This window comes from Thamnophis sirtalis, unplaced genomic scaffold, assembly GCF_051295495.1.
Source record: "Thamnophis sirtalis isolate CommonGarterSnake01/CBP01778 unplaced genomic scaffold, rThaSir2_p1.2 scaffold_8, whole genome shotgun sequence".
NCBI lineage: Eukaryota > Metazoa > Chordata > Lepidosauria > Squamata > Natricidae > Thamnophis > Thamnophis sirtalis.
The window spans coordinates 18,356,661-18,383,212 of NW_028261388.1; the positions used below are offsets into that span (position 1 = coordinate 18,356,661).

The following is a 26,552-nucleotide window of genomic DNA, read 5'->3' on the forward strand; positions in this document are numbered from 1 at the left end:
AAAATATCTGTCAATCAAAAATTCCCATTCTAATTTCAGGGAAGCTCTTTCATAAATTACTTTCAGATGAGCTTATCCATATCGGGAGCTTATTTTATTATTTATTTTTTGCTTAAGAATAGTGACAGATGTTTTCCATCAGGCGTTCCTAAACATGTCTAAAAAATGTGCAAATCAGAGACAGAAATCTGTCTCCCTCCAAATGTTGTTGAACTCCTAACATCCTCCTCCTCCTCTCACTCATCAACTAATTCATACTATATACACAACCCACAGAGTTACATTTTTAAATGACATAAATGACGTAGATGAGGAAAAGACAGCATGAATTTCTTTGGAATTCATGTTCATATGTCATGATTACTTTAATAAAAGTCACTGCCACAAAGAAATGGACTTGCAATTTTTGGTGAAAATGCTATCCTGCTAGGCTTGGCTACCTACAAAATGTTCATTCACCAGGAGGTAGCTGGTAAGATTAACTCTGCCATCCCATTTAGCTGACTAGATGGTCAGAATTAGTTTTAAGATGGCAGAATGGCACGTTGTTATTCTTTTAGAACCAGATTTCCAGAAGGATGTAGTATTTTTAAAATAATTTTTAAAGTGTTCCGCTTTTATGAAGAAAATCACTAATTAACTTGTAATTCAAATAGAATAGGAATACGAATAGGAATAGGATAGGATAGGATAGAACAGAACAGAATTCTTTATTGGCCAAGTGTGATTGGACACACAAGGAATTTGTCTTTGGTGTATATGCTCTCAAAGTACATAAGAGACAAGATAAATTCATCAAGAATCAGATGGTACAGCACTTAATGATAGTCATAGGGTACAAATAAGCAATCAGGAAACCATCAATATAAGTAAGTGGGAGGAGATGGGTGATAGGAACAATCAATTATTGTATCAATAATACAACTGAATTCAGCCACAACAGAAATATTTTCCAGAACCTGGAAAATTTCAGGAATCAAGAAAATCGCAGGAATTATGCAAACATGATTTCCAATCTTTAAAAAGGGAGTCATTTCATGATTTGGAGGACTCCAATACTTACAGAGAAATAAATGAACATATTAGAAGAGAATACTTCTAAACAGAGAGAACATGTCCACACTATGGGTTTGTAGAACATGAAAAACCATAAGCTACGATTTACTAATAAATGTGGTAAATTTTCAGAGGAATGGGACCCATTAATAAAATACATAAGAAATGCAGCCTTGAAGCAGCTACCTCACAGCAAATCTTATCAGAAGATTCCCATGGCAACCCCTTGATATGTTTCTTTTCATTAAGACAATTATTCTCTTTTTGAAGATGTTAAAAGTAGAAGGGTTGGGAAGTAACCCAAGATCTATTACTTATGAATATGTATACTTACATCATCTATTATTGATGCATATGTGTGCCTGCATCATTTTCCCTTTCTTTTTGGAACGTGTAAATATCAACGCATCTCTGTCTTTGCAGGTCTCTCACTGTTTGCCATCTAATAAAGACTGGCTATGTTGACACATTGGACGAAGCCCTAAGGTGTGTTTAGTTTTCTGAGCCTTGATTATTTGCTTTGTGTCCTGTGTTTTGATTCCAAACATAAAAAAAACTCTTTTGATTCCAAACATAAATAACTGACTTACATAATGTATTAAACAAAACCAAACACGCATTGTGGCTTTGTGGAATGTGTCAAGATAGCTAGTCGCTCAGTTTTTAATTTACTGATTTTGGACAGGAACTATGTCATTTGCAGAAGATCATTCTCTCCACGGTAAAGGCACAAAATTATGTTTTATAAAGTTATCCACAGTTTCTATGGATCATATCAGTATGGTAGGTTTGAAGGCATGCTAACTATGGGCATAGCTCTGCAGTCCCATTGTGCTCTTGCCAAGGGGTTCTTAGCAGGTTATATCAGCAGCTGCAGCTTCTGGTTCCCTTGGCTGGAGGCCACAATGGAGTAGGGTTTCTTTACAGCACTAACCTGGAGGTCTCTTCCCAGGCTCCAGTACGTATGGCAACTGGCAAGGCATATGAAGGTTATCTGTTGCGTTGACACGTTCTTCTAATTTCATTTGGGCTATGATAATTAGGGACTCAGTGCTGATATTCCTCACCAGCTGCTGGCAAGCTGTGTTATGAAGCCTCTCCATCAGTTTTGAAGGCAAGAGCTGCCAAAATCTTATATAAAACTGTCCCAAAGTTTTTTTTTTTTTTGAAGGGGCACATGGACTTTCTTGTTGTTGTTTTTGAAGATGTTTCATTTCTCATTCAAGATATTTCGCTCTCAGATCTGACTGGATTATGGGGAATGGAAGGATTTATATTCCTTGCAGACAAATAGAATGCAAATCCTTCCATTCCCCACCATCCTGTCAGAGCTGAAGAAGCTTCTTGGATGAGAAGCAAAACATCTTTAAAGAAAAACAAGGAAGTCCAGTTGCCTCTTGAAAAAAAACACCTTTGGGACAACCATGACCTGGATGATTGAGAATCTCCATAGACATTCTGATATAAAACTGAACAGCATTGCAGAATAATAATCACAGTTACCACAACAATGGAGTTTCAGTGCCTCCATTGTATTAGATTCTAGAGTGGGACTGCAGAGCCACCTCTGTGTTCACAGATGAAGTGCACATCAGCAGGTCTTCGTTAAACCTGAAAGACTATCATATGTAAAAAGCATTAACTGATCAAACCATGATTGTAAAAGCATGAGTTACTACTTTTGGCATCAGAACAATTACCTCAAAATTATAAGCTAGATTCATTGCTTGCTGCACATTCTGTGACTTACATCATATGTATTTGATTAGTCAAGCATTGTGTATATTTATATCAATTGTATATAGAGATTATATATTAGAAATTTTACCACCAATTCCTGCATTTTAATTCAACAAGCTTCCTTACCCCCTAGAAGCACCCTCGATGGATGACATGCTAAGTAAAATATGCTCTTAAGTAGACTTCTCCATAATTTCACATCAGAAATTGAAAGGGCTCCCCAATGTAATTGGAACACAACATACAGCTGAGCAAAGCAGACTGATTACACAAGGTCACTTTCTATTAATATGGAGCTGTTTTTCAATTCTTATTGGGTAATTGATAAAATTTTAAGAATAGCTCTGTCACAGAGAGGGGAGGAAGGGGAAAAATAATGATTCTTAAAGACACATAAAAACGACCTGAGCTAATGAAAAACATATGCACGGGTCTAATAGGTTGCAAGATAAATGTAGTTCTCTACTAAAATGACGCTAAATTAATCCAGGTCCAGTATCAACAAAAGAACAGCAATATTTAGATAACGAAGTCATATAGCATTAACAGGCAGAGTGGGATGGAAATGTTTAGGCTACTCTTTCTCAACCTGGCAATTATAAGATGTCTTGCTGGCTGGGGAATTCTTGGGAATTGAGGTCCATAAATCTTAAAGTTGCCAAAATTGACAAACAATGATTTAGCTGGTCAAACTGGATATTTCAAGTGAACGAAAACTGACTTAAACAGTGAATTACTGCAAATATGAATGCATACTTATTATTCATGCAACCAAGTAGTAGGTTAACACCGAGGCACACAGAATAAAACGGGACAACCAAAATTAAGATAAATATTGTATTTCCCTGAAAATAAGACAGGGTCTTATTTTCTTTTGACCCACAAAATATTGATTGGGTCTTATTATCGGGGAAGGGCTTATTGTTTTGGGGTTGCCGGGTGCAATATGCCAGTCAGGAGGTGACCACACTCACGAGCAGCCACCCAGCAACCCCCCCTTTCCAGCCGGGCAGAGCACCACTCACCAACCCAGTGATATCCCAAAGGTGCTAAGCAATGCAAGCCTTTGCCGCACCAACTCCGTTCCTGCAGCTTGGTGCCTTCGGGATATCCCTAAATCGGTGAGTGGCACTCTGCCTGGCTGGAAAGGTAGGTTGCGCGAGCGCCTGTTCCATCCTCAGCTGGTGTGCCTCCCAACTTCACCATGCCCTGGCCCAGCTCTCCCTGCAAGGCCAAGGTGCTGCCGCCGCCACAGCACTCCGAGCATAACCTATTCTCCAGCTTCCAAACTCCGGAGATCTGCAGCCAAGTTTTTCAGCAGCGGCCGCTCTGGGAGTATGCTCTATAGTTGTGGGCTGGCAGTTGGCAGAGCATACTCCCAGAGTGGCAACTTCCGGAAGACTCAGCATTCTACTTCCGTGCTTTGGAAGCTGCAGCTTGGCGCCTTTGGGATACCCCTAGGTCTGTGAGTGGCGCTCTGCCTGGCTGGGGGGGTGGGTTGTCCAGGGGGCTTATTTTCAGGGGAGGGTTACATTTTTGCCCACCTGAAAAATTTGGCATGGCCTTATTATCAGGACATGTCATATTTTCGGGGAAACACGGTAATTTGAAACTATAAGGAGAAGGTCTGAGTAAAGTTCATCTTGTATATTAAAAGAATTTTTTTTTAAAAAAATCAAGCCTGAAAAACAGCCATGCAAAATAATGTGCTCACTGACTTCGTGAACTTCTGAATTAATTATTGTGCTGTGCAAAAAGGTTGGTGAGATAAAATTTTGAGCTTTTAACAGTATATTGTACCCTGAGAGTGGAAATTAAATTTGGGGCAAAATGTAAAAACTGCCAGCACTATATGCAAAGGTATTTGGAAAGGTCAAAAAAAATAATCTCCTTTTTTAATTTTTCAAAACATTTTCCTGCAAGCAATTTAGCAACAAGGCATCAGCTGCAACTCTAGCTTTTTGCAAAGAAGCAGTGACAGTTATTTTTCGTGGATTGTAATCCCGATGTGATAGAAGAGGTCAATAGCTTCAATACTCTGAGAGCTATACCAATAACAGTGTGAGTTCCTGATGGGGCTTCGTTTGCCAGTGATTGAAATGGGAGTGAAGGGGAGATAAGAGCTATCCACAGTAGAAATGGAAGACTCATAGAGCTCTGCAAGTGTGAAGGAAATGAATCTCATTTAGAAATTCAAACAAAGGCCCCAGCAGAGATTATACTACCTGAGATTTCTCAGGAAACAACAACTGAATGAAAAACTGCTGGTGACCTTCTACCGCTGCACCATAGAGAGTATTTTAACTTACTGCACCTGTGTGTGGTTTGCCAATTGCACAGTGGCAGATAGGACAGTGCTCCAGAGGGTTAACATCATTGCCCCGAGCATCATTGGTTGCCCTCTCCCCTCCCTGGAAAAGCTTTATAGCTCCTGCTGCCTTAAGAAAGTTCAAAACATTCTTAAAGATTCATCTCATCCTGGGCACTATTTTTTTTTGAACTATTAACATCTGGCTGACGATACAGGGCAATAAAAACAAGGACAAATAGACTGAAAAACAGCTTCCACCCTAGAGCAGTAACTATATTGAATTCTACTGTATAGTGTAACACAAATGCAATATCAGAGGTTTTCAATTTAATTGTATAGAATGTGAAGGATGTGTGCTTGTGTTTTATTTATACACTGAATTTTGTTGTACTAGGTGCAATGACAATAAAGTCAACTAAACTAAACGAAACGTTAAATGTTGATCAAAGCAAGCCATCCTTTGGTTATGTGATTATAATTTGCAATTTTCCCAGCCAGCTTCCAACAAGCAAAGTCAATGGGGAAGCCAGCAGAGATTGTCACAAATTACAATGCTGTCTCACTTAACAACCATGGTTTTTTTTTCTATTTTTCTTTTTGCCGTTAATCTTTTTCTTTTTTTTTCTTTCTTTTCTCTAGTCTTACTCTATTTTAGTCTACATTAAATTTCTAGACATTTTTAAAACTTTCAATCAAGTTATATTTTAAAAAGATAACACTAAAATCAAATAACATCATAAGAAACCGAAAAGGGAAATAGACAACTCAATGAGTCTGGATACTTCCAGCAGCATATTGTCAAATAAACTGAACTGTCTCAAAGGTGGAGCTTAGGCTTAGAAATTGTCTCAAATATGAAGCTTAGAGTTATAAAATTACAGCATGCCAGCCAAATGTGATTTGAAGAATACAGCCAGAGGGATATATAAATTGACCACAGAATGTTTGAGAGAACTTCTGAATATTCCTTTCCTATTCTGGACCATGAAAAATGTCATCTACACTATCTAATCATTTTTGTTCAGGAAACTGACAAGCCACTATGTGGAGTGGCAGAGTCAGTAAAAACTTCAGCATGGTCCAGAGGGGGAACAGAATGGTCCAGGGATCTGCAGAATATTCTCTTTCCCAATTGGTGAATTTTTAACATCCTTATAATGTAAGATCAATGATAGGACTTAGTATGCATGTTTCCTTTGGAAAACATCAGCCTGAAAAGCTGGAGGAAAAGATAAGAAACATCACCAAAATCTGAAGCAGGCGCGAAAAAAGGCTCCAAATTTCAAAGAGAAGAAAGCCATTATGATAGCCTGAACAAGAGAGAAGATGAAAGTCTTAGACAATAAAAAGCACATATGAAAACTGAATGCATAGTTTCAATATCAAACAAGGGCAAGAGAGCTCGATTTAAAATGTCAACCAAAGAATACAACAGAACAGGAAAATGAGATCTTTTTAAGACCAAAGAAATCATAAGACAATTTATAACTTGAGGTAGGAATACTTGGGACTAATGCAGACGTGTCCAAACTCGGGCACTTTAAGACTTGTGGACTTCAACTCCCAGAATTCCACAGCTGGCTGGCTGGGGAATTCTGGGAGTTGAAGTCCACAAATCTTAAAGTTCCCAAGTTTGGACACCCCTGGACTAATGGAAAGCTATATAGGAGCTTATTATTATATATAGATATATAGTACATACTTATACATACACACACAGATATATTATACTTGTGTATGTATGTACGTTTGTTATGTACTCCAATAAAAGGGTACAGAAAGATTTTTAAATATTTTATTATTGATTTTGCTTGTCAGAAGGATGCAAAAAAGGATCACAAGATTCTGGGTTACTGCAACTGTCATAAATACAAGTCAGTTGTCAAGCATGTAAGTCACGTGACCATGGGTATGCTGCAGCAGTCATAAGTGTGAAAAATGGTCATAAGTCAATATTTCAGTGCCATTGTGACTTCGAATGGTCACTAAATTAACTGCTGCAAGCCAAGGACTACCTGTACATCATCATCAGAGCGGAAGGGACCTTGGAGATCTTCTAATCCAACCCCCTGCTAAGTAGCTGATGCCACCTACCTCCTGTACTTCCTTCTTCCCTTCTGCTTATCTTTTCAATTTCCTATTATTGTACTTCCATTATTCACTTTTATTGTTTTATTCCTTTACTATTGTTACTTCTACAGTTTTATCATTTTTTATGTTCTATTGTTTAAGTCACTCAGAGTAGCCCTTCAGTGAAAAGGGAGGAGGGAGGAAGGGAGGGAGGGAGGGAGGGAGGGAGGGAGGGAGGGAGGGAGGGAGGGAGGAAGGAAGGAAGGAAGGAAGGAAGGAAGGAAGGAAGGAAGGAAGGAAGGAAGGAAGGAAGGAAGGAAGGAAGGAAGGGTAAATGTGTAAGTAAGTAGCATCACATAAGATTTAAAAAAATAGAAAAACTGGATATTTTTTTTACAAATGAGATTACAAAAATTAAATACTTGTTGAGAGAGAAAATAATGAGGAATTAATTCCACACGAAATTAAGGTACAACAAGAAATAGTTTAACTGTTAAAGATGGAAGCACCAGAAGCAGATGAAATGCCTACTGAACTGTTTAAAGTTACATAAAGGAGCAGAAATTCTAACAATTCTACATCAGCAAATATAAACACGTCTGAGGCCAAATTAAAAACAGACTGGGATATAAATTGAAAAAAAAAGAGAACGCAAGAAGACACAACAAATTATCATTCCTCATACTAGTAAAGTTTTGCTTAAGATCTCACAAAACAGCAAAATTCTATATTAACCCAAAGATTTCAGAAAAGCACGTGATATTAATTAGCTAAAATAAAACAATGTAGAACACATTAAAGCTAATGGATGTGCCAGAGCTGCTCGATTATTCTACTGACCAATTTTACAATGAATAAGGAGCTATTGTAAGAACTGAATTTGGAGAAACCAAGTGGTCCAGAATATGCAACGGAGTGAAGCAAGGATTCATATTTTTCCCTACATTTGTTTAACTTACATAGTTATGGTAGAAGAATGACAAGATTGGAAGATATTGTCAGAGTTTGTTGCAAAAATCAAATCCAGAAAGCACACATAGATAACTGATTCAGCAGAATTGATTTAAATAAGAAACTTCTTTATATACATGTATGTATGTATGTATGTATGTATGTATGTATGTATGTATGTATGTATATGTATACACACACAAACAAACACACACACACACACACAATACCAACAGCAGATTCTTCCAACCTGGTAGAGAGGAGAGATTGGGTTTTTTAGTTCTCTTGCACAGACTAGGTAAGCCACACCCAGGCTCCAAGCCATCTGGCACAGCTCTCAGTCACCCAATAGTTCCCATTGGCCGACCCAGTTGACATGTCCTATTCCAGCCAGTCCCCAATGGCTGACCTGTTGCTACGGTATGTCCTATTCCAGTTCATGAATATTCTGACAGATACAAAGCTGGAAAGCTCTAATTTTTTTATTAAAAAAAATGAAGTTTGAGATGTGCAGATATTACATTGTTACTTAAAAGTAAAAACAATTTAGAACAGTTTTTTTATGAAACTAAAAATGGAAAATGAAAAAAAAAATGGGTTAACGCTGCTATCGAGAAAAATAGTTAATAACAACCTGTATGACTAGTGAATAGATGACAGTGAATAAGCGAAGACAATAGGTTTTTTTTTAGGCTCAAAAATGAAGCTGACAGTTGCTGGAGAACAAATTGTAGAAAGAAAAGCAATACAGGTAGTCATTGTTTAGTGACTGCCTCGTTTGGCAATTGCGGTGACGAAAATGTGATTTTGCAAATAATCCTCACATCTGTGACCTTCACAGGTGTGTAAAGCAAAGGGAAGCTGAAATCATAAGCCCAGTTTTATTTAGCACCTGCTTCATGTAATGATCAAATTGACAATCCCAACTGTGTTTGCCAAATAAGCACTACCTACAGTTAACTTAAGGTCATGAGCATGCAGACATTTCTTATAACAATAAAGACTGAAATTGTTAAAGTAATGGTCTCCCCGGGGTTAACGTAATGTTGTGAAGCTGCACTATAAGAAATGCCAAGAGAAAATTGGAAAATGCTTTCGGATTATGCGCTTGGAACAAGTTACGAAGAGTAGCATGAATAACAAATAAAAAAATATTGATTACTTTCTTAAAGTAATCAATAAGTAGAAAATCACATACTTTAGGCATCTGAGGCACTTTGAATGATGGGGCTGGGGAAAACAATTGTTATACTTAACGAAGTTAAAGAAAGTAGAAGAGGAAAACAATGGACAGGGTCAAGATATTGGAAAGAAATACAATAGAGACAAGTCAAGATAATGCTGATCCATACCATCACCAGACATCAAATCCTATTCAATGACATTTGATTACTTAATGGTAGCACAAAAGTTTCTATACTGAGATAATCAGAATGCGATCTGATATTATCTTTGTCCTCTCCGAAAGTCTTACGCGGATTTCACATATTCTTGAGAATATGATGTAACCTTGCAAAGTCAAAATAATTCCATACTGTAACTTTGATCACAGCAATTTCAACTTAAATCATGCCTTCATATATATTCAGTTGAGTTGTAGAAACATAATCTCAGCTAATCCAAACAGTATTTCCTCTATTAAGCTTTTATTTAGTTGGTATTGCAACTCTGCTACCACAAATGATTTTGTTATCTTGGGGATGGCTTGCATTCTTTGGTCTTTGGAGTCTTCAGGTATCAGAAACCCCATCCTCAATCTAGAATGAATTAAGCAATCCACCCATCTGAAGGAAATGAAGTCATGAAAGTATGGAATAAGTTAAGGATTTGTCATGCTAGCTATAAGATAAAAATGGTGGTCAATGAGTGTATGTGTGTGCGCGTGCGCGTGTACATACACACACACACACACACACTGAATATTCCAGTCATTGGCACTGGGCGCTGTTTAAATTGAATATATTATAACCGTATATCTTAAAAAATGTTCAAATGAACTGTTGCAAACCTAATTATACTAAAGAATCTGGATATCTTGTGTGATGCTTGTTCAAAAGATCATTTTCCTCTTTTACGACCTCAGTCATCTAATTTTTTAAAAAAAGGTTCCAGCTTGTCCTATATTACTTCCCACTAAGGTAAAAAAGAAGTATAAACACAACACAATGATCTAATCAACACACTTATCTACATACACATTACAAACTTGCAATTAACTGGAAGACCATCCATATTCTCCAGATGCATTGGCTGAAAGCCAAACATCTTTATTTAAGGACTATAGCTTAATTACGCATCTTGAACCGTGTAATTACTTGTATGAAATCTTTTCCATACATTTTGGAGTCCTCTGACTAATGACCTTTAGAACACCAATTACACATATGGCTATATTGATGAGTTTCTTATATAATTGCTTCTCAAAATGTAAGCACTCTTAATTGGATGACACTGAATCATGGAAAAAGTAATTTTGGTTTAATTAACGCATATTTTAGATTTTGGAACTAAGCCAAATTTGTGGATTTTATAACCCTCTCCAGCAGAGGTTGTGCCACTTGAGATGACAATGAATATAAAAACTAATGTCTTTTAGATAATAAACTAACTTTGGCTTAAGAGTACAGAAGCTCCCAAGATTAATGGAGCTTTTTTAATCAAATCAGCACACTACATTTCTGATGAGTTTTCCACAGAAAGGCCAAAAAGGAGGGGGGGGGGGGAAATGCCACATTTTTGTTATATTAATTTGAAAGAGGCTGTGATGATTTTTAAGACAAGCCCAGCATTTTCCTTTGCAACCTGAAAACATCTACCATATTTTTCAGAGTATAAGACGCACTGGAGCATAAGACGCACCAAGGTTTTAAAGAGGCAAATTAAAAAGAAAAAGTTTTTGCACACTGCAAACCTCCCCAAAACAGCCCATTTTTCGCGAAAACAGGCTGATTTTTTTTCAAAAAAAGGGCATGAATAGCCTTTAGGCTTGAACAGTGCTCCGGGGGGAGGGGGCAAAACCAAGCAAAAAACGGGCCTTTTTTGTCAAAAAAAAGGGTATGGATAGTCTTTAGGATGCTTATAGAGTGTTCCTGGGGGTTGGGGGGGGGGGGGCAAAATTGAGCAAAAAAAGGTCCATTTTTTGCTCATTTCTGCCCTCTCCAGCCCCCAGGAGCACTTTGAAAGCCTCCTAAAAGCTATGCAAGGCCATTTTGGTGAAGGGGCGGGGTTTCAGGAGGCAAAAAATGCTGTATTCAGTGTATAAGACGCACCTAGATTTTCAGCCTCCGGCCCTTTGGAATGAACTCCACGCGGAGATTCGGACCCTCACCTCTCTCCAGGCCTTCCGGAAAGCCGTCAAAACCTGGCTGTGCCGGCAGGCCTGGGGTTGATGAGTTCCCCTCCCCTCTCGACCTGTATGGCTGTATGATTCTTGTTTATTTTAACCATGTGTATTGTGTTTTATGTTCCCTTTTCCCCCTCCGAGTTGTTCGTCGCCCTGAGTCCTGCCCTGAGTCCCTCCCAGAGAAGGGCGGCATACAAATAAACTAAATCTGAAATCTGAACTCATCAACACTGTTCCTATAAGCCCTAAAGTCATGCTCATGTAGTCTGGCCTTGCCTCATTTCCATCAGGAACTCCCATAATTTGGCAGTTTCTGTTCATTAACTGTGATCTGAATGAACCAATTACTTCTGTGCAAAGAGATACCTATTCACCGAGTATCAACCAGATCAGATTTAAACTGATTAAATTAAGGAGTCACTTAGTCAATGAAAGTGCTGAAAAAAATGACTTGCACAGATTAAACATACTTTATTTCTACCTTCAATATCAAAAAATATTTGTATTAAGACTTTTGGCTCCACTTATTTAACGCATTCATGCATTATTATTTGTAGTAAATTCATCCTCTGCTATAACATCATCATTTCATTGACTTTTTGTAAAAAGCCTCTAAGTTTTGGTCTTCTGAAATAACTTCTCTTTTTCACCGGTATCCATGATACCCAGAATTAATTCCCAACCTTACCTTTTTTAGGTGGTTTTGGATCACTGTACCTTCATTTTCCTTGACTTCCTTCTATATATCTTGCTAAATCTAACGTCTTTTGAATGAACAATTAAAACTGTTCTTTGAAGTGCCATAGTTTATGAAATGCATCATAGTTTACTTATATGCATGGTACATACATGATCCTAAAAACATGCTGGAAGGGACCAAAATTCATAAAAATTCAAATTTTTATGTCTTATCTCAAAGAGAAATTATTTGGCAACACATGAAATTTGAAGGCTTACTAATTTGCTGTTCTTTCTTGCCTGGTGTTTCTATTTACACTTATGCTTACACTTTTCAATTTGGGGCGTAGACTTAATATGTGCTGCCTGAGTCAACTTTTGAGTACTTTGCAATATGCTTAACTTTCAAATAATTCCTGCCACTTCTAATGTGAAAAGAACATTCAAAGTCAGTAAATTGTTGACTTATATGAAAAACAAACCTTGATATTATATCTACTGCATTTGAAGTTTCTAAACACCACAGGGTGATATTTTAGCAAGTTTAGAAACCTGGAAAATGGGATAGACGCACACTTTTTAAGTATACAGTTTTTACTGCACCACTGATGTTAACTACAGTTTGTCTGCTTAATCAGACCTTAATTGTGCTTAACATATACCATTTATTATTTGCTGCCCAGAGTTATGTATTTAAGAATATTAGATATATATGTTTCCTAACTAAATAAACCTTCAGTTGAAACATTCACTATTATGAAGGTATGAGTAAAATAGATTCATAGTAATTAGTAAAGAATTAATTGGCAGACTGTTTCTTTTTTTAATTTGGGCTACAGGTGACCAACCCACAACCCAGAACCTTTTTTCCATAAATACCCAGTTTCCCAGATTACATTACCAAAATTCAAATAATAATATTTAATGACACCACTTTTTTTACTTTTGGCTTAATACACTGATGCTTTTACCAGAAAAAGGAAGCACTAATTTCATGTGAAACGCAGAAGAGAAAATGAACAGAAATTATTATGAAAGTGTCATCTAACCTTATATGTTCCCTGCAGTTACTGGATTTTGCAATTATTTATGAGTAGCATTCTGACGTTAGTTAACGCAGTAAAACATTTACAGCCTAAATAAATATCAAATGCTTCTGTATATACTAGAATACAAAAGAAAAAGAATATACTTCTCAAAATTTCTCATACAAACCACAATCTTAAAAAGATCTCTAAAAATATGGCACAGCACATTCACTCATTTTCTTAAGATTTCACAGTGACTGTGAAATAATAAAAAATAAGTGCTCTTATTTTTTTCCAAATACCGGTATATCCCTTTATAACAAATAAGAATGCATTCAAATGTGAAAATACAAAGATTTTCTTACATTCAATTTCAATTTTTCAGAAACTCTTCCGTTTTAGGCTTTCATTCAGTTAATTTCCACTTTACAACTCATACATAATTATTAAAGTACTGTCTGGTATGATTATACTGGAGCCAAGAGATCTGCTCTTGTTACTTGCATGCTAATATAGAAATGAAAAACAGCACTGTTGGACAATGTAGTTTATTTAATTAAACTAGCTAGTTCTATTAAATGGATTAACTTACTCCTCATCGGGGAAGTTTTCATTTTAGAATTCCGGCATGTATTGGAAGAAAAAAGGTTTCTTCATTTTTTAATCTATTTAAGTTTTCTTCATTTATTTAAGCATTTAGAACATTTGCATAATTAATATTAAATGTGAAGACCAACAGCATGATACTGAACTTGGAATAAGGATAAGCAATCCATGAAAAACCAGTTCTGCCACTAATGAAGGATGCTAGGAGTTGAAGGTTAACAATTAAAATAGTATGTGAGAAAGATCTTGAGAAATATAAGGGAGACAGTGGGAAAATTGTATTTACAACATTTGCAAGATTCTGTTAATGTAACAAGAAAGTAGAATTAGTTCATCTGGTTGTGTTTTCTGTCTGATCTACATACGCGGACATCAATCTTACAAGTCTCAAAGTACAAATCTTCTACCATCTTCTTTTAAGACTGAGAAGGTTGGGAGGGTCCTTTCATAATAGTTGTTTCTCCAACCATTATGCATCTATGCCCTCTTACCTAACCATACCCTAGGGTAAGGGTCACCAATCTTTCGGATCTCAGGGACCACTAAATTCATAATTTTAAATCCTGTGGACCACCAATATGAATTAGTGATGGGATGGGGTCCTTCAGGCACTTAGCTTGGCCGCCTGTTAGTGAAGAAAACCGCCACTAGAAACCCTTGGTTTGCTGTCAATTGCAGCTAGGAATTTCAAATACAGCCAAGAAGAAATGTTTGTCTTGTAGCCAGCCTGGGCGCTAGATCGCCCCCCTGCAAACTCTGTCTTTCGAGGAGCCCGGCCAAAGTTTCGTGCACCGCTCACCTGGACTCCCAGGAAGGGAGGGAGGGAGGGAAGGGCAGGAGCTAATAAACAGGTAGCCCAACTATGTGCTTGAAGGACCGCATCCCATCAGCAGGTGGGGCTAATATTTCAGTGGGCCATATTCAGCCCAGGGGCCTGTCATTTCAGGATCCCTGATTTAGTGCAATATAAAAAAATGCAAAAAGGCAAAGGTTTTTCTGCAGACCACGAAAATTTTCTCATGGACTACCAGTGCTCGATGGACCACCAGTTGATGACTGCTGCCATAGGGAACCTCTCTTCACTCATTCCTGAAGAAGTTTCTCACATATCATTACAACAATATCTTAAATTCCAGAAGCTGTTAATCTATGTAAGACTGGGTTGGATTCCATTTGTCAAAGAAATAGACTATTTGAGCTTACTAAGACAAATGATTTCTTGTTGTCTTATTCAAGTACTCTAACATGGTAAAAGAAATGGATTCTTGTAGTTCACAAACCTATTGTGCCTCTACACAGGACTGAAATTTCTGTAAAACTTATAGCAATAGCAATAGCAGTTAGACGTATATACCGCTTCATAGGGCTTTCAGCCCTCTCTAAGCGGTTTACAGAGTCAGCATATTGCCCCCAACAACAATCTGGGTCCTCATTTTACCCACCTCGGAAGGATGGAAGGCTGAGTCAACCCTGAGCCAGTGAGATTAGAACCGCTGAACTGCAGATAACAGTCAGCTGAAGTGGCCTGCAGTACTGCACCCTAACCACTGCGCCACCTCGGCTCTAAAACGTATGCCAAATGCAGAAACTTGTTCAGACTATAAATTAGTTCTTTTTAGAAAGCGTGAACTCCAAGTTATTCTAGCTTGGAAATATATACTTCCTTACCTATATTGACTGACCAAGAACTTTTGTTTCCATCTCATATAGTTTATTACTTATAACCAACTCTGATTTAAAGAACTTCATCAGCTATAATTAAAAAAAGACCAAGAAAACCAGATATCATCAGCATAGTGATAGTACTGAAATCTGAAGCCTTTGTATAATACCTGTTCTGACAAAAAGAATACATCGATTGTATCAATGTAAATTTATTTCCTTATCTACTCGTAACATAATTATTCCTTTAAGATAGGCACGGCCCTACTTAGACATAGATAGGAAACTAGCCTGATATTCAGCTGCATCATCAAATCATCCAGAAAACTCTGGTGTCAATACAAGTCCCAACATCTTACCTAGAGAAGAAATATGGCTGGAATAAATCCCGTAGAAATTCAAAATGTTATGCTTTTTAACAAGTTTCTCATCACCACCTCTTTGAAATCACACCTTGTTACAAATAGTTTTTTACCATAAATCTTACTCACTGTTATTTTAAATTGGGAGGGGGGGGCAGGAAAGCTGACACATCGCAAAGCAAAATGCTATTTCCAGAAAAATGTTTCTTTAGGAGTCACCACCAGCAAAACACCATCAGCATATATGGAATAATGTTAGATATATTTTTTTTGCCCTAAAATGCGTCACTGGATGCCTTCTTGCATTGAATCACACTGCCATTTTCATCATCAAGAGGATATTCATTTTGCCCCTTTTGGAACGCTTCACTTTTGTTTTATTTTCATTGTTTCTGTTTGTATTCTTTTGAAATGATTTGATTTTTAATCAACAATTTTGTTAGCATCCCTAATTCCAGTTCTTTTATGAACAAGTACATAAAACATCACCCTCTTTATAACTCCTTGAAGCCACTTTCCTTCCATATCCCCATTGTGTATAACCAACAATCACATCATGAGAACGGTGAATCTGTTCTTGCTCTCTATTTTCTCAAGAGAAGTAATTATTTAAAACTACTGAAAAACTAACCAAGATCTTTGGTAGAAACATGGTCTTAGAATCTTGAAGTAAGCTTAAGACAAACAAAAAGTCCGTGCACATTTAAAAGGAAATTATTCCCAAGACTACAGTACATATATGTATAATCAGAGGTGGGTTGCTCCCGGTTTGGCCCGGATTCAGCGAACCAGTAGTAGCAGTGGCAGGAGGCTCCGCCCACCCACCCACCCAGACACTTCTGTGCATGCGCAGTAGCGGCGCGCGCATGCACGAACAAACCAGTAGTAAGAAAAATGGCATCCCACCACTGTGTATAATCATACAATCATATATGTATGATTAATCATATATGTATATTATTTTCAGTATGTATAGGGAAATCAGAGAAAATTCTTGTAAAGAGTCTACTATACAAATTTATGGAAAACCAACAATATATACTCTGAAATACAAGAGATAAGCAACTCTTCGGTTATATTATTTAAAATTACCAAATAGGCCACCATTCTAAGATCTGAAACAGTGAACAATGTCTTTTCACAGCTTGGCTTCATAGGCTAGTATTTTACCACACACTATAATTTCTAATTGTTTTGAAGGTTTTCTCTGTCAATGCTAGGAACTATATTTAACCGTGTCACAGCCTTAGGTGCTGCACACCTGTCATTAAATCTTTTGTTTCCAAAGGCGCTAATCCAAAATGAATGCAAGATCATGCATACCCCCTTACCTCATCAGTTTTTCTAGCTTTAGCGTGTGCTCCACTCTCCTTTAGCATGCGTGCCTTATCAAGCTGAGACTGAAGTTTGGCAGCTAAATCCTTCAAACAGAACAAATATTGCACAGTGTAACTTTTTTTTTAAATGTACAATGCATTTTGTGTTAAAATATTCTCTGGATAATTTTTCCAGCTTTTCCTATAAAATAAATGTTGATGCTATGAAAACAGAAGTGTCATTATAACTAACCAAAGCTCTTGATTCCAGCTGATGAATGTTTATCAGCAATAAATCAAATCTTACGAAATCAAGCGTAATAAAGTTGCTTCTAAAGATACAGCATTTATAAAATATTTTCATAAACCAGGTTAATTTTTTTATTACTTTGCTATAATATTGCACAGTTAGTCTAAAAGTGTGGAGCACTGTGGCTCACATGGTTAGGATGCTGGGTTGGAAATCTGCAAGCTTGTAGTTCCAGACCCGAGTGTTGATGAGTGACAAGGTGAGCGCCTGACATTCATTCCAGCTCCTGCCCACCTAGTAGTATGAAAGCGTGCAAGGGTGAGTAGATAAATAGGTATTACTTTGGTGGGCTCATTAATTGGGACATGAAAGGAGCTCCCAACTGGGTGTCTCTGGTAATGTCACCAGCTAATCCTTTTAACCCAGAAGTGCCTTAGTGCTTCCAACATGAATACAATGACGAATCTTACAATGTTGTCTCATAGTTATCTTAAAATATAAGACCCCAAAAAATCTAATAAAATCAATCACACACCTTATTTCCCATCAATTCTGCTTTTACAATCCTGGCTCCCAGTTTATTCATTTCTTCGTCACTGAGAATGAGAGGCGTCTCATCCTCTGAAACAGATCTGGTCAAATACAAACACAGGGCATTACGCATGGAGAAAAAGAGAATGTGCCATTCACTATCTCAACTGGATAACTTAGCTGGGAGAAAGTGACTTCCATTCAGAAAATTCAGCTTAGGCCCTGAGTATTTTACATCAGACTACATTCACTTTTAAATATGCGTAGTAAAAAAAAAAACTTTAAAATTTGTTAAGAACATTTGCTACATTATTTGAAATCTAAAATTAGAGTCAGTTTTCCTAGTTTTCATGCTAATTTTAAAAGTTTACATGATTTCTGCCTTGGCCTCAGGAAATATGCAAGATTTTGTTGCAGTGCTCCATCTTCATTATTCAACAAACTATATTCCACTACTAATATTGGGAAACTGTATTTTCTAGATGTCACTGAATGCAAATGCTGTCATTACCATCTTGTGTGAACAAATCACAGATGAGGAAGTTGTAGCTTGACATTTGAATGACAGGAATTATTTTTTACTTACATAATCCGGTCATTCATTAGTTTCTATACTGTATATTTTAATAAGAAACAGTGCAACATTCAAGATTAGCAAGACTCCATAATAAAATCTAAAACTTAAAACCTACTAAACAAAATATGTATATATTACTAAGAAAACCAAGCCATCTTCTCTTAAAAAGATACTCTCAGAATGCATGATACATGTCTCCTAGAAAATTTATATATAAATTAAGAGTTTATATTTCTTTAACAAAGTAAACTGTTTCCTTCCAATTAGTCATCTATAGATTATTATGGAATTATCCCAATTATGTTCTTTATTTTTGTAGCATTGTAAATCATTTGTAGTGGATATACTGTATATGTAGGATGAAGTATCTGTACCAACTTCCAGTTCAGAACATATTTACAAGTATTCCTCATTTAACAACCACAATTATGAGTGGCAACTTCATATTTAAGCAATGGAGGCACTAAGTGAGACATCACTGATTCGCAATGGACTTACAACCTCATTTCCACTGCAGTTGTTAAACAAAACACCCATGGTCATTAAAACAAGGCGTTAGTCATTAACAAGGCATGGTCATTAAAACAAGGATGCAAGGAAACAAGCCAATTTTCTTAGATTTGAAAAATATGCTGGGCAGTAATTTATCTGTGCTTGATTTTAAGTTTAAAAAAATGACAATCATTTTTTGAACATTCAAGGTGTCCATGGTTTTCATTTTATGAGAAGGCCCATGGTACGATTCCAAAATTCCAAGCATATCTTAATGTATGTATATTTAGATATATTTAAAATGTGACAATAAAGCAACTATAAAATCACCCTCTCCTTCAAAACAAGAAGATACCTAAATACCTGGAACATGATGGTTTACTGTCCACTAGCTGTTTTTCTTCCACTGCAGGTTCTGAGATCTGTTCTTCTTTCTCTTTCGGCTCTTCCTCCTCCTTGCTGGTAACAGCCTTACTCGTTTCGGAAGATTTTTCATTTGGAGTTGCTTTTCCAATTTCATCCTTAGGTTGCGCTTTGCGCCATCTTGGGGTCACACCAGCGTCATCAACAGGTTTCCGGAAACCAGAGCTCATAAAACGAGGAGTCAATAATTGGGATGAAGTTCTCTGCTGTCTGCTTCCTTCATCGGCATCACTGCTTGGTTTCAGAAATGCAGCTTTCATAGAGCTTGAGAAAGGTTTCTCATAATGACTTAATTGATGGGGATCTTTTCTGGTTGTACAAGTCCAGTTTGCTGCTGTAGATTCTTTATTACTTGGCCTTGATTTTTTGGTTTCCGTCCATTCACTTTCTCTGTAATTTTTCGGTTCCTCACAACGTACTTTATTATACTTCTCTTTGAATTGTTCTTTATGTGGAAACCTTTCTAGGTTGTTCTCCTCCTGCTTCTCTTTGCAATCCCTTGAAGTACGTTTGCTTTCTGAATATTTGTATCTTTGCCAGTCCCTTCTATCATTTTCTTTCTGGACTGCAGCTGTCTCAGCTTCTCTTAATTTGGACTGAAATAGCTCCACTGACTACAAGACAGATGAAAAAGCACATATTATTGTATAAAGAAAATACTATTAAGATAAACACACAAAAGAAACTTGTGGTGTTAACTTTGAAATGAACATCATTTGAAATCGCTGAGTTTCACAAACCTGCTGATAACTTATGAAACATTTCATTTTTACATAAATGTTCCCTCCAAGAAACCCAGGATTTCAATCACTCTTGTTTTGTCAAATTACTTAGTCCTTTGTAGATTTGGTCTAGTGAGCCTCATATCTGAACAGATGGATTGGTTTACTTATCAATCCATTTAAGAGCAGGCTCAATCATTAAAAAAAAAATTAGGTGACATAAAATGATTAATAAGTATCTGTTAAAAATCAAAGAGAAAAACCATAATAACAGCAGCATGAAATACCATCTCATGGAATATACCAGCAATTACCAAATTAAACATTTAATCTTAGCTTCAGGGAAATGTTAATTGTGCCAAATCTTAAAAAATCAGGCAGAAATATTTGGAGAGGTTTGAGGTTGAGGTTTATTGGACTTATATGCCGCCCTTCTCCCAAAGGACTCAGGGTGGCATACAACATAAAAACACATAGTACAAAAGTTAAAAGAAAGATTAAATAGAATATCCAAAAAACCCAATAGACATTTACAATGAGATTTAAAAATTAAATTAAAATTAACAATTAAAATTAATAATTTATTTTATTCACGCCAGGCCGGCTTGCCCAATTTTTTAGGGCGCACTGGAAGGACCGGAGGTTGGGAATTATGCGAAGCTATGGGGGCAGCTCATTCCAAAGGGAAGGCGCTCCCACAGAGAAGGCTCTCCCTCTGGGAGTCGCCAGCCAACACTTACCCCGTATCTTTCCGCTACAATTTCTTCCAAGTCTCGTTTTTCTCTCTCAGACTGCTCCTGCATTCTCTGGTAGGATTTCATTAGCCAGCTTAATCCACCATCCTCTACTGTTGTTGCTACATAATAATGATAGTAAATACAGTATTTGCATTCTGAAATGTAATACAATTACCTTAATAATCTTAGTGCTAAATGCATATGGTGTGTTTCATAGTTGCGACATGTTAGTCCAGTCAGAAATATTCTTAACAATGGTACATTTCTCCCATTTGTGTTCACGTTCTTACATGCTTTTGAAAACCACAGCCTACCAAATAGTCTTTAAAAATTAGTTAGTAAAGGGGGCGTGGCCTGTTGCCGAGGAGGGCTCCACCGAGCTCCTCAGAGATCTGGTTTGTATATCTAAATAAGATCATAGATAGCACCCCTTTTTGGCTAAGAAAGGGGCAGGGAGGATAGCTCCGTAGGCTAGGGTCTATTCGTAAGCCACAGCCCTTTTTCTTTTTTTTGGCTGTGGAAAGAGATTAGATCCAGCCGAAGCGGAGCTTCTATCTCCAGCCAGTTCTTCTCAGCTGCCTTTTTTTTTTTGGCAGCCCCAGACAGGCTAGCCCCCCCCAGGACAAAACAAAGTTTTTTCAAGCTAGAATTGATACGGGCGGGTCCCACCCCTGTGAGATTTATGCTTTCATTACTATCTTAAATACCAGCACCATTCGTCTTAGAGACTTCTTTGTCTAAATAGACCTCAAAATGGCGATTTCTCTCCGTGGATGATTGATGTACTTAGCCGGTTTTATCTTCCTGCAGACCGCTCCTTAACAAAATAAACTCTTCTTCTTTGGAAATAGAGGGGAGCGAAGCTCTGCTTACTTGTTTATTTATTATGGCACCCAGGTCAAAGAAGTGTCTTGCTACAAATGTGTCTAAAGAATTTAAAGAATCTTTACTGGAAACACAGCCTTTGTCTCCTATGCCCTCTGCTGGAGAACTTTTAACACAGGAATATCTCTTTAAAATGTTTAATGCTTTTAAGGAAGAAATTAGGGAATTTGTATTGGAATTATATGATGATTTAAAATCTAAAGTTAATCAAATGAAGGCGAATACGTTTGCAGCCGTGTCTGCCCTGTCAGATTACTCTGCTGAAATAGAGAACAAATTGGAAAGTCTGGAGAAGGCTAATTTTAATTTGACTACCAATATTCAAATTTTACAACAAAAAATTAGAGATAACGAAAAACAGCTTATGATGATAAATTTTAATAGGAAGGCATCTGCAATAAGAGTCAGAGGATTCCGTGAAAAGGAGCAAGAGAATTTGAAACAGACCTTTGCTGAAGCCTTCAGCCATGCGCTGGGAAGCCCGGGACTTAACTTTGATTGGCAGATTCGGAAAATCTATCGCCAGAACTCATTGATAGCGGAACAGCGACAGCTCCCAAGGGACATAATTATACATTTCTCTACAAAAGAATCTAGAAATGCGATTGTGCAAAAGCTTCATAATAACAGTTTCCGAGTTGACGGCCAGGACCTGATTGTTTTCAAAGATATTCCTTTTCAGATGCTGAAAGCAAGAAGGGATTACGCCTTTTTAACTAAGGAGCTTAGGAGTCAACAGATTCGATACAGATGGGAGGCCCCTGCCGGTATCACGGTTACATTTGAGAATCAAAGATTTCGTCTTAACTCTGTTTCGGAGGCTCAAGATTTCTATTGTAGGATTCTAAAGGCGGGACTTCCTGACGCGCTTGGAAGAGTGGAGAGACAAGCGGAAGGAGAAGCCGAGCGGCTGGCCATGTGGTTGCAAGATGGAGGGGGTAGCCCCTCCTCCCTCGGAGAAGCAGAAAAACGGAGATCGAGAATCTAGACATTTCAAAATGCTTGCTAAAGTTGAGGACTGAATGGGGGTTTGAGACCTCTCTCCGGTAGAAAAAGCGGACTAATTTTTATCAGAAGGGAAAGCTGGGTGAAACTACTTTGAGCTAGATTCTAAATTAACGTTAGCATAAATTTGATAGTGGTAAACATCAGACAAGCAAGGGATGAGGGTAAAATTTACGTTGTTTAAAGCTTATTAGAACAGAAAGCCGGTTGGGATTATCTTAAGATAAGTGTAAAAAGAATGCGGAATGATCTATGTTGTTTAAACTTTGTTAGAAGGGACTACTTTAAAATAGAAGGTTAACTGATTTTTGCTGAAAGTATTATTTGAACATGTGGAATGATCCATGCTATTTAACTTTTATATGAAGGGAAAGTTGGTTGAAATTGCTCTGAGTTACATTTTAAACAAATGCTAGTATAAATTTGATAGTGGTAAATATCAGACAAGTAAGGGATGAGGGTAAAATGCATGTGGAATGAACTACGTTATTTGTGGTAAACATCAGACAAGCAAGGGATGAGGGTAAAATTTATGTTGTTTAAAGCTTATTAGAACAGAAAGTCGGTTGGGATTATTTTAAGATAAGTGTAAAAAGAATGCTGAATGATTTATGTTGTTTAAACTTTGTTAGAAGGGACTATTTTAAAATAGAAGGTTAACTGACTCTTGCTGAAAGTATTATTTGAATATGTGGAATGATCCATGCTATTTAACTTTTATTTGAAGGGAAAAATATCAGACAAGTAAGGGATGAGGGTAAAATGCATGTGGAATGAATTACGTTATTTAAATCCTATTAGAAGAGGAAGTTGGTTGGAATTATCTTAAGATAGAAATTGATTCCTGTGTAAAGTAATATTTGATCTACGCTGCTTAATTTTACTAAGAAGGGGAAGCTTGGCTAGATTATTTCGAATTACTGTTTGAAAAGGGGGTAAAGAAAGATCATTTACGCTGTTTAAATTTTACTAGAAGGGAAAGTTTGATTACTTGTCTGTAAAGTTATATTTGAATATATGGCATGAACCACGTTGCTTAAATTTTATCGGAAGGGATCATGAGGTTTAGGAAGAGGAACGGGAGAACCTACAGAAGGTTGGGGTAAATAGCAAAGAAGTAAGAGACGAGAATAAAATATAGATAGAATGATTTATACTATTTAAGCATAGATAAAGATGGGGGGCTGAGATCAACACAAAGAGTGGTTTCTTTTTTTTTTCCTTTTTTTCTTTTTTTCTTTTCTTTTTTCTTTTTTCCCCTTTTTTTTCTTTCTCTGTTTTTTTTTTCTTTTGATATATTACTTTTATTTTTTAATCCATATGTATACAAGATATTTTAGACAGAAGGTAGTGCCAGGTGTGGGCCCTGGGAAGTCGGGAGGATTAGGGATGGGGATTTGTGGGGGGTGGGGTGGGGGGGTGTTAACATAGCCTTAATAAGAACAAGAATGTATTTATATACGGTGGTTCTTTTTTTTTCTTTTTTTTATTTCTTTTTTTTCCTTGGTTCATTTTACCTTTATCAGATCAAACAACACTCGAATAAAGGCATACACCAAGGAGGGAGGTAGAGGGAAAGAAGAGGGAGGAGTAAGGAAGGAGTAAGGGGAATGTAAGGAGGGTGTCTGGGGAGTAAGGGGAGAAGGAAGGTTTGAGGGGAAAGGGAAGTAGGAGGGGAGTGTTAGAGGGAGAAAGGAAAGTTGGAGGGGGTAGATGGGGTGTATGGAGGATGGAAGGGTTAGGTGGGGTTGTGAATGATGAGTTGTGTTTCCTTTTTATTTGTTCGTTTTATTCCCTTTTTCTTTTTTTTTCTTTTCTTATAGTGAATACCCTGTATATAAATGATTGCAAATGGAATGTGAAAATTGAATAAAATATATTAAAAAAAAAATTAGTTAGTAAAAATTACTAAAAAATTAGTAATCTTTCACCTGTCTTGAAGGTGACAGAGAGACAGTGGAAGTAATGAATTCTGTAACTTCTCACTAATCACATAGCATATTCAATGGATAATCACGGGGGGAATTATTATTCTGTTTTTAGTTGAATAACAGGAATGTATGAGGAAAAAAAACTCAGCAAGGAAGGTAGTTGTAATAAAATAAATCCTCGGGTCCCTTCATGTTATAATGAATTTTTATTTAGAAAGTACATCTAAACATATAAAGTTCAACTCTTTGACACATGCAATTTTAGTATTTCTTTCTTACGGCACTTTGACATTTAAGTAACTTGAGCTGCAAGCATTGTGAAGTTAGGCTTTTATTTTTCATCCTACATCACTATTTGCCATTCAGCAAACATTTCTACCATTTAGCACACCACAGAGTTTGCATAATTTGATAAATAGTATTGCACACATATGGGCAGGCGTGCGCACACACTCACACACACATACACACACTCACACACACTTGTGTTTGCTCTTTCCACAAGGAGACCAAATAGCCTACAGGAGAAAGCAGAGACATGAAAAAGGTTACATAAATAATATTCTGCCCCAAATAGCACCCTTGATGTACTTTATTTGAAATAGGATTCACAAAGTTCAGCCCCTGAATATTTTAAAGCTGCAATTTGTATAATGGAATGAAACAGGCCAAATGAGATGACAACAATTCATCATGTCTTAGTACAATCTGCTTTTTTTAATTAGTTCATGATGGATTCTGAACATTCTGAAGGTCAAGCTCTTAAGATTACAAGAAAAAGAAATGAGTCAAAATATTCTGTGGTTATGAGCTACAATTTTAATGAAGGTATCATTACCAACTAATATTAATTTTATTTTATTTTAACATCAACATAGTGATTAAGGAGTGTGTGTGTGAGAGAAAGACAGAGAGAGAGAGAGAGAGAGAGAGAGACAGACAGACAGACAGACGGAGAAAGAGAGATTGTCAAAATTTATAGAACAATGTTACCTTTTACTGATGATGATACTTCTGTTGGTAAACCTGTACCACCATCTTTCCAATATGGATTCAGCTCTCTTTCTGAAAGCAGCAACTATTTGGCAATTAAAAAAAAATAAACCCAAAAGTTACATAGTTAATAGTTTCTTGGATGTACTGTTTATGCCTCATCAAATTTACTTTACCGCTACAATCATTTGGAACAAATCCCAGAGGTACATATTCTACCTTTCCCGTATTTACTAATTTGGTCACATGGTGACAATTAATTAATTTTAACTAATATGCCATGAATTTTGCATCACCATGATGCAAAAAAGAAGTTGAGACCCTAGAAAGAGTGCAGGGAAGAGCAATGAAGTTGATAAGGGGTCTGGAGGCTAAACCATACGAAGAACAATTGAGGTATGTCTAGTTTAACAAAAATAATAATAATATTGATATTATAATAGTCTTCCAGAACTTGAAGAGTTGCCACAGAGAAGAAGAAATCAATCTATTCTCCTCTGGGCAAGACAAGTACCCTGTTTCCCTGAAAATAAGACCTCCCTGGCTAATAAGCCCAACTGGGCTTTTGAATGCATGCACTAAAATAAGCCCTCCCCTGAAAATAAGCCCTCCTCAAAAATATTGCATCACAGCAGCAGCCATGAGGTGACCATGCCCACCGCCTCCTGCACCTCAAAAATAATAAGATGTCCCTGAAAATAAGACCAAGCGCTTATTGTGGGGGTCAAAAGAAAATAAGACCCTGTGTTTCCCCAAAACACAGTCTCATTTTTGGGGAAACATAGTAATAGGTGGAAGATTATCAAAGAGACATCCAACCTAGAATTAAGGAGAAATGTCCTGAAAATTAATCAGTGAAACAGAAGTTGTGGGTGCTCCATCA

The 26,552-nt window shown here is 36.9% G+C and overlaps 1 protein-coding gene across 1 annotated transcript in view; it reads right to left on the reverse strand.

The window, feature by feature from the left end:
- CWF19L2 (CWF19 like cell cycle control factor 2) overlaps positions 1-26,552 on the reverse strand; it is a 90,559-nt gene that overhangs the window by 39,164 nt on the left and 24,843 nt on the right. Inside the window, exons 6-10 of the mRNA XM_087721169.1 lie at positions 25,670-25,754; positions 20,859-20,974; positions 19,337-20,010; positions 17,909-18,005; positions 17,139-17,228 (exon numbers count right to left, since the gene is read on the reverse strand). Coding sequence (XP_087577295.1) covers positions 17,139-17,228; positions 17,909-18,005; positions 19,337-20,010; positions 20,859-20,974; positions 25,670-25,754 — 1,062 coding nt within the window. The remainder of the gene's footprint in view (positions 1-17,138; positions 17,229-17,908; positions 18,006-19,336; positions 20,011-20,858; positions 20,975-25,669; positions 25,755-26,552) is intronic.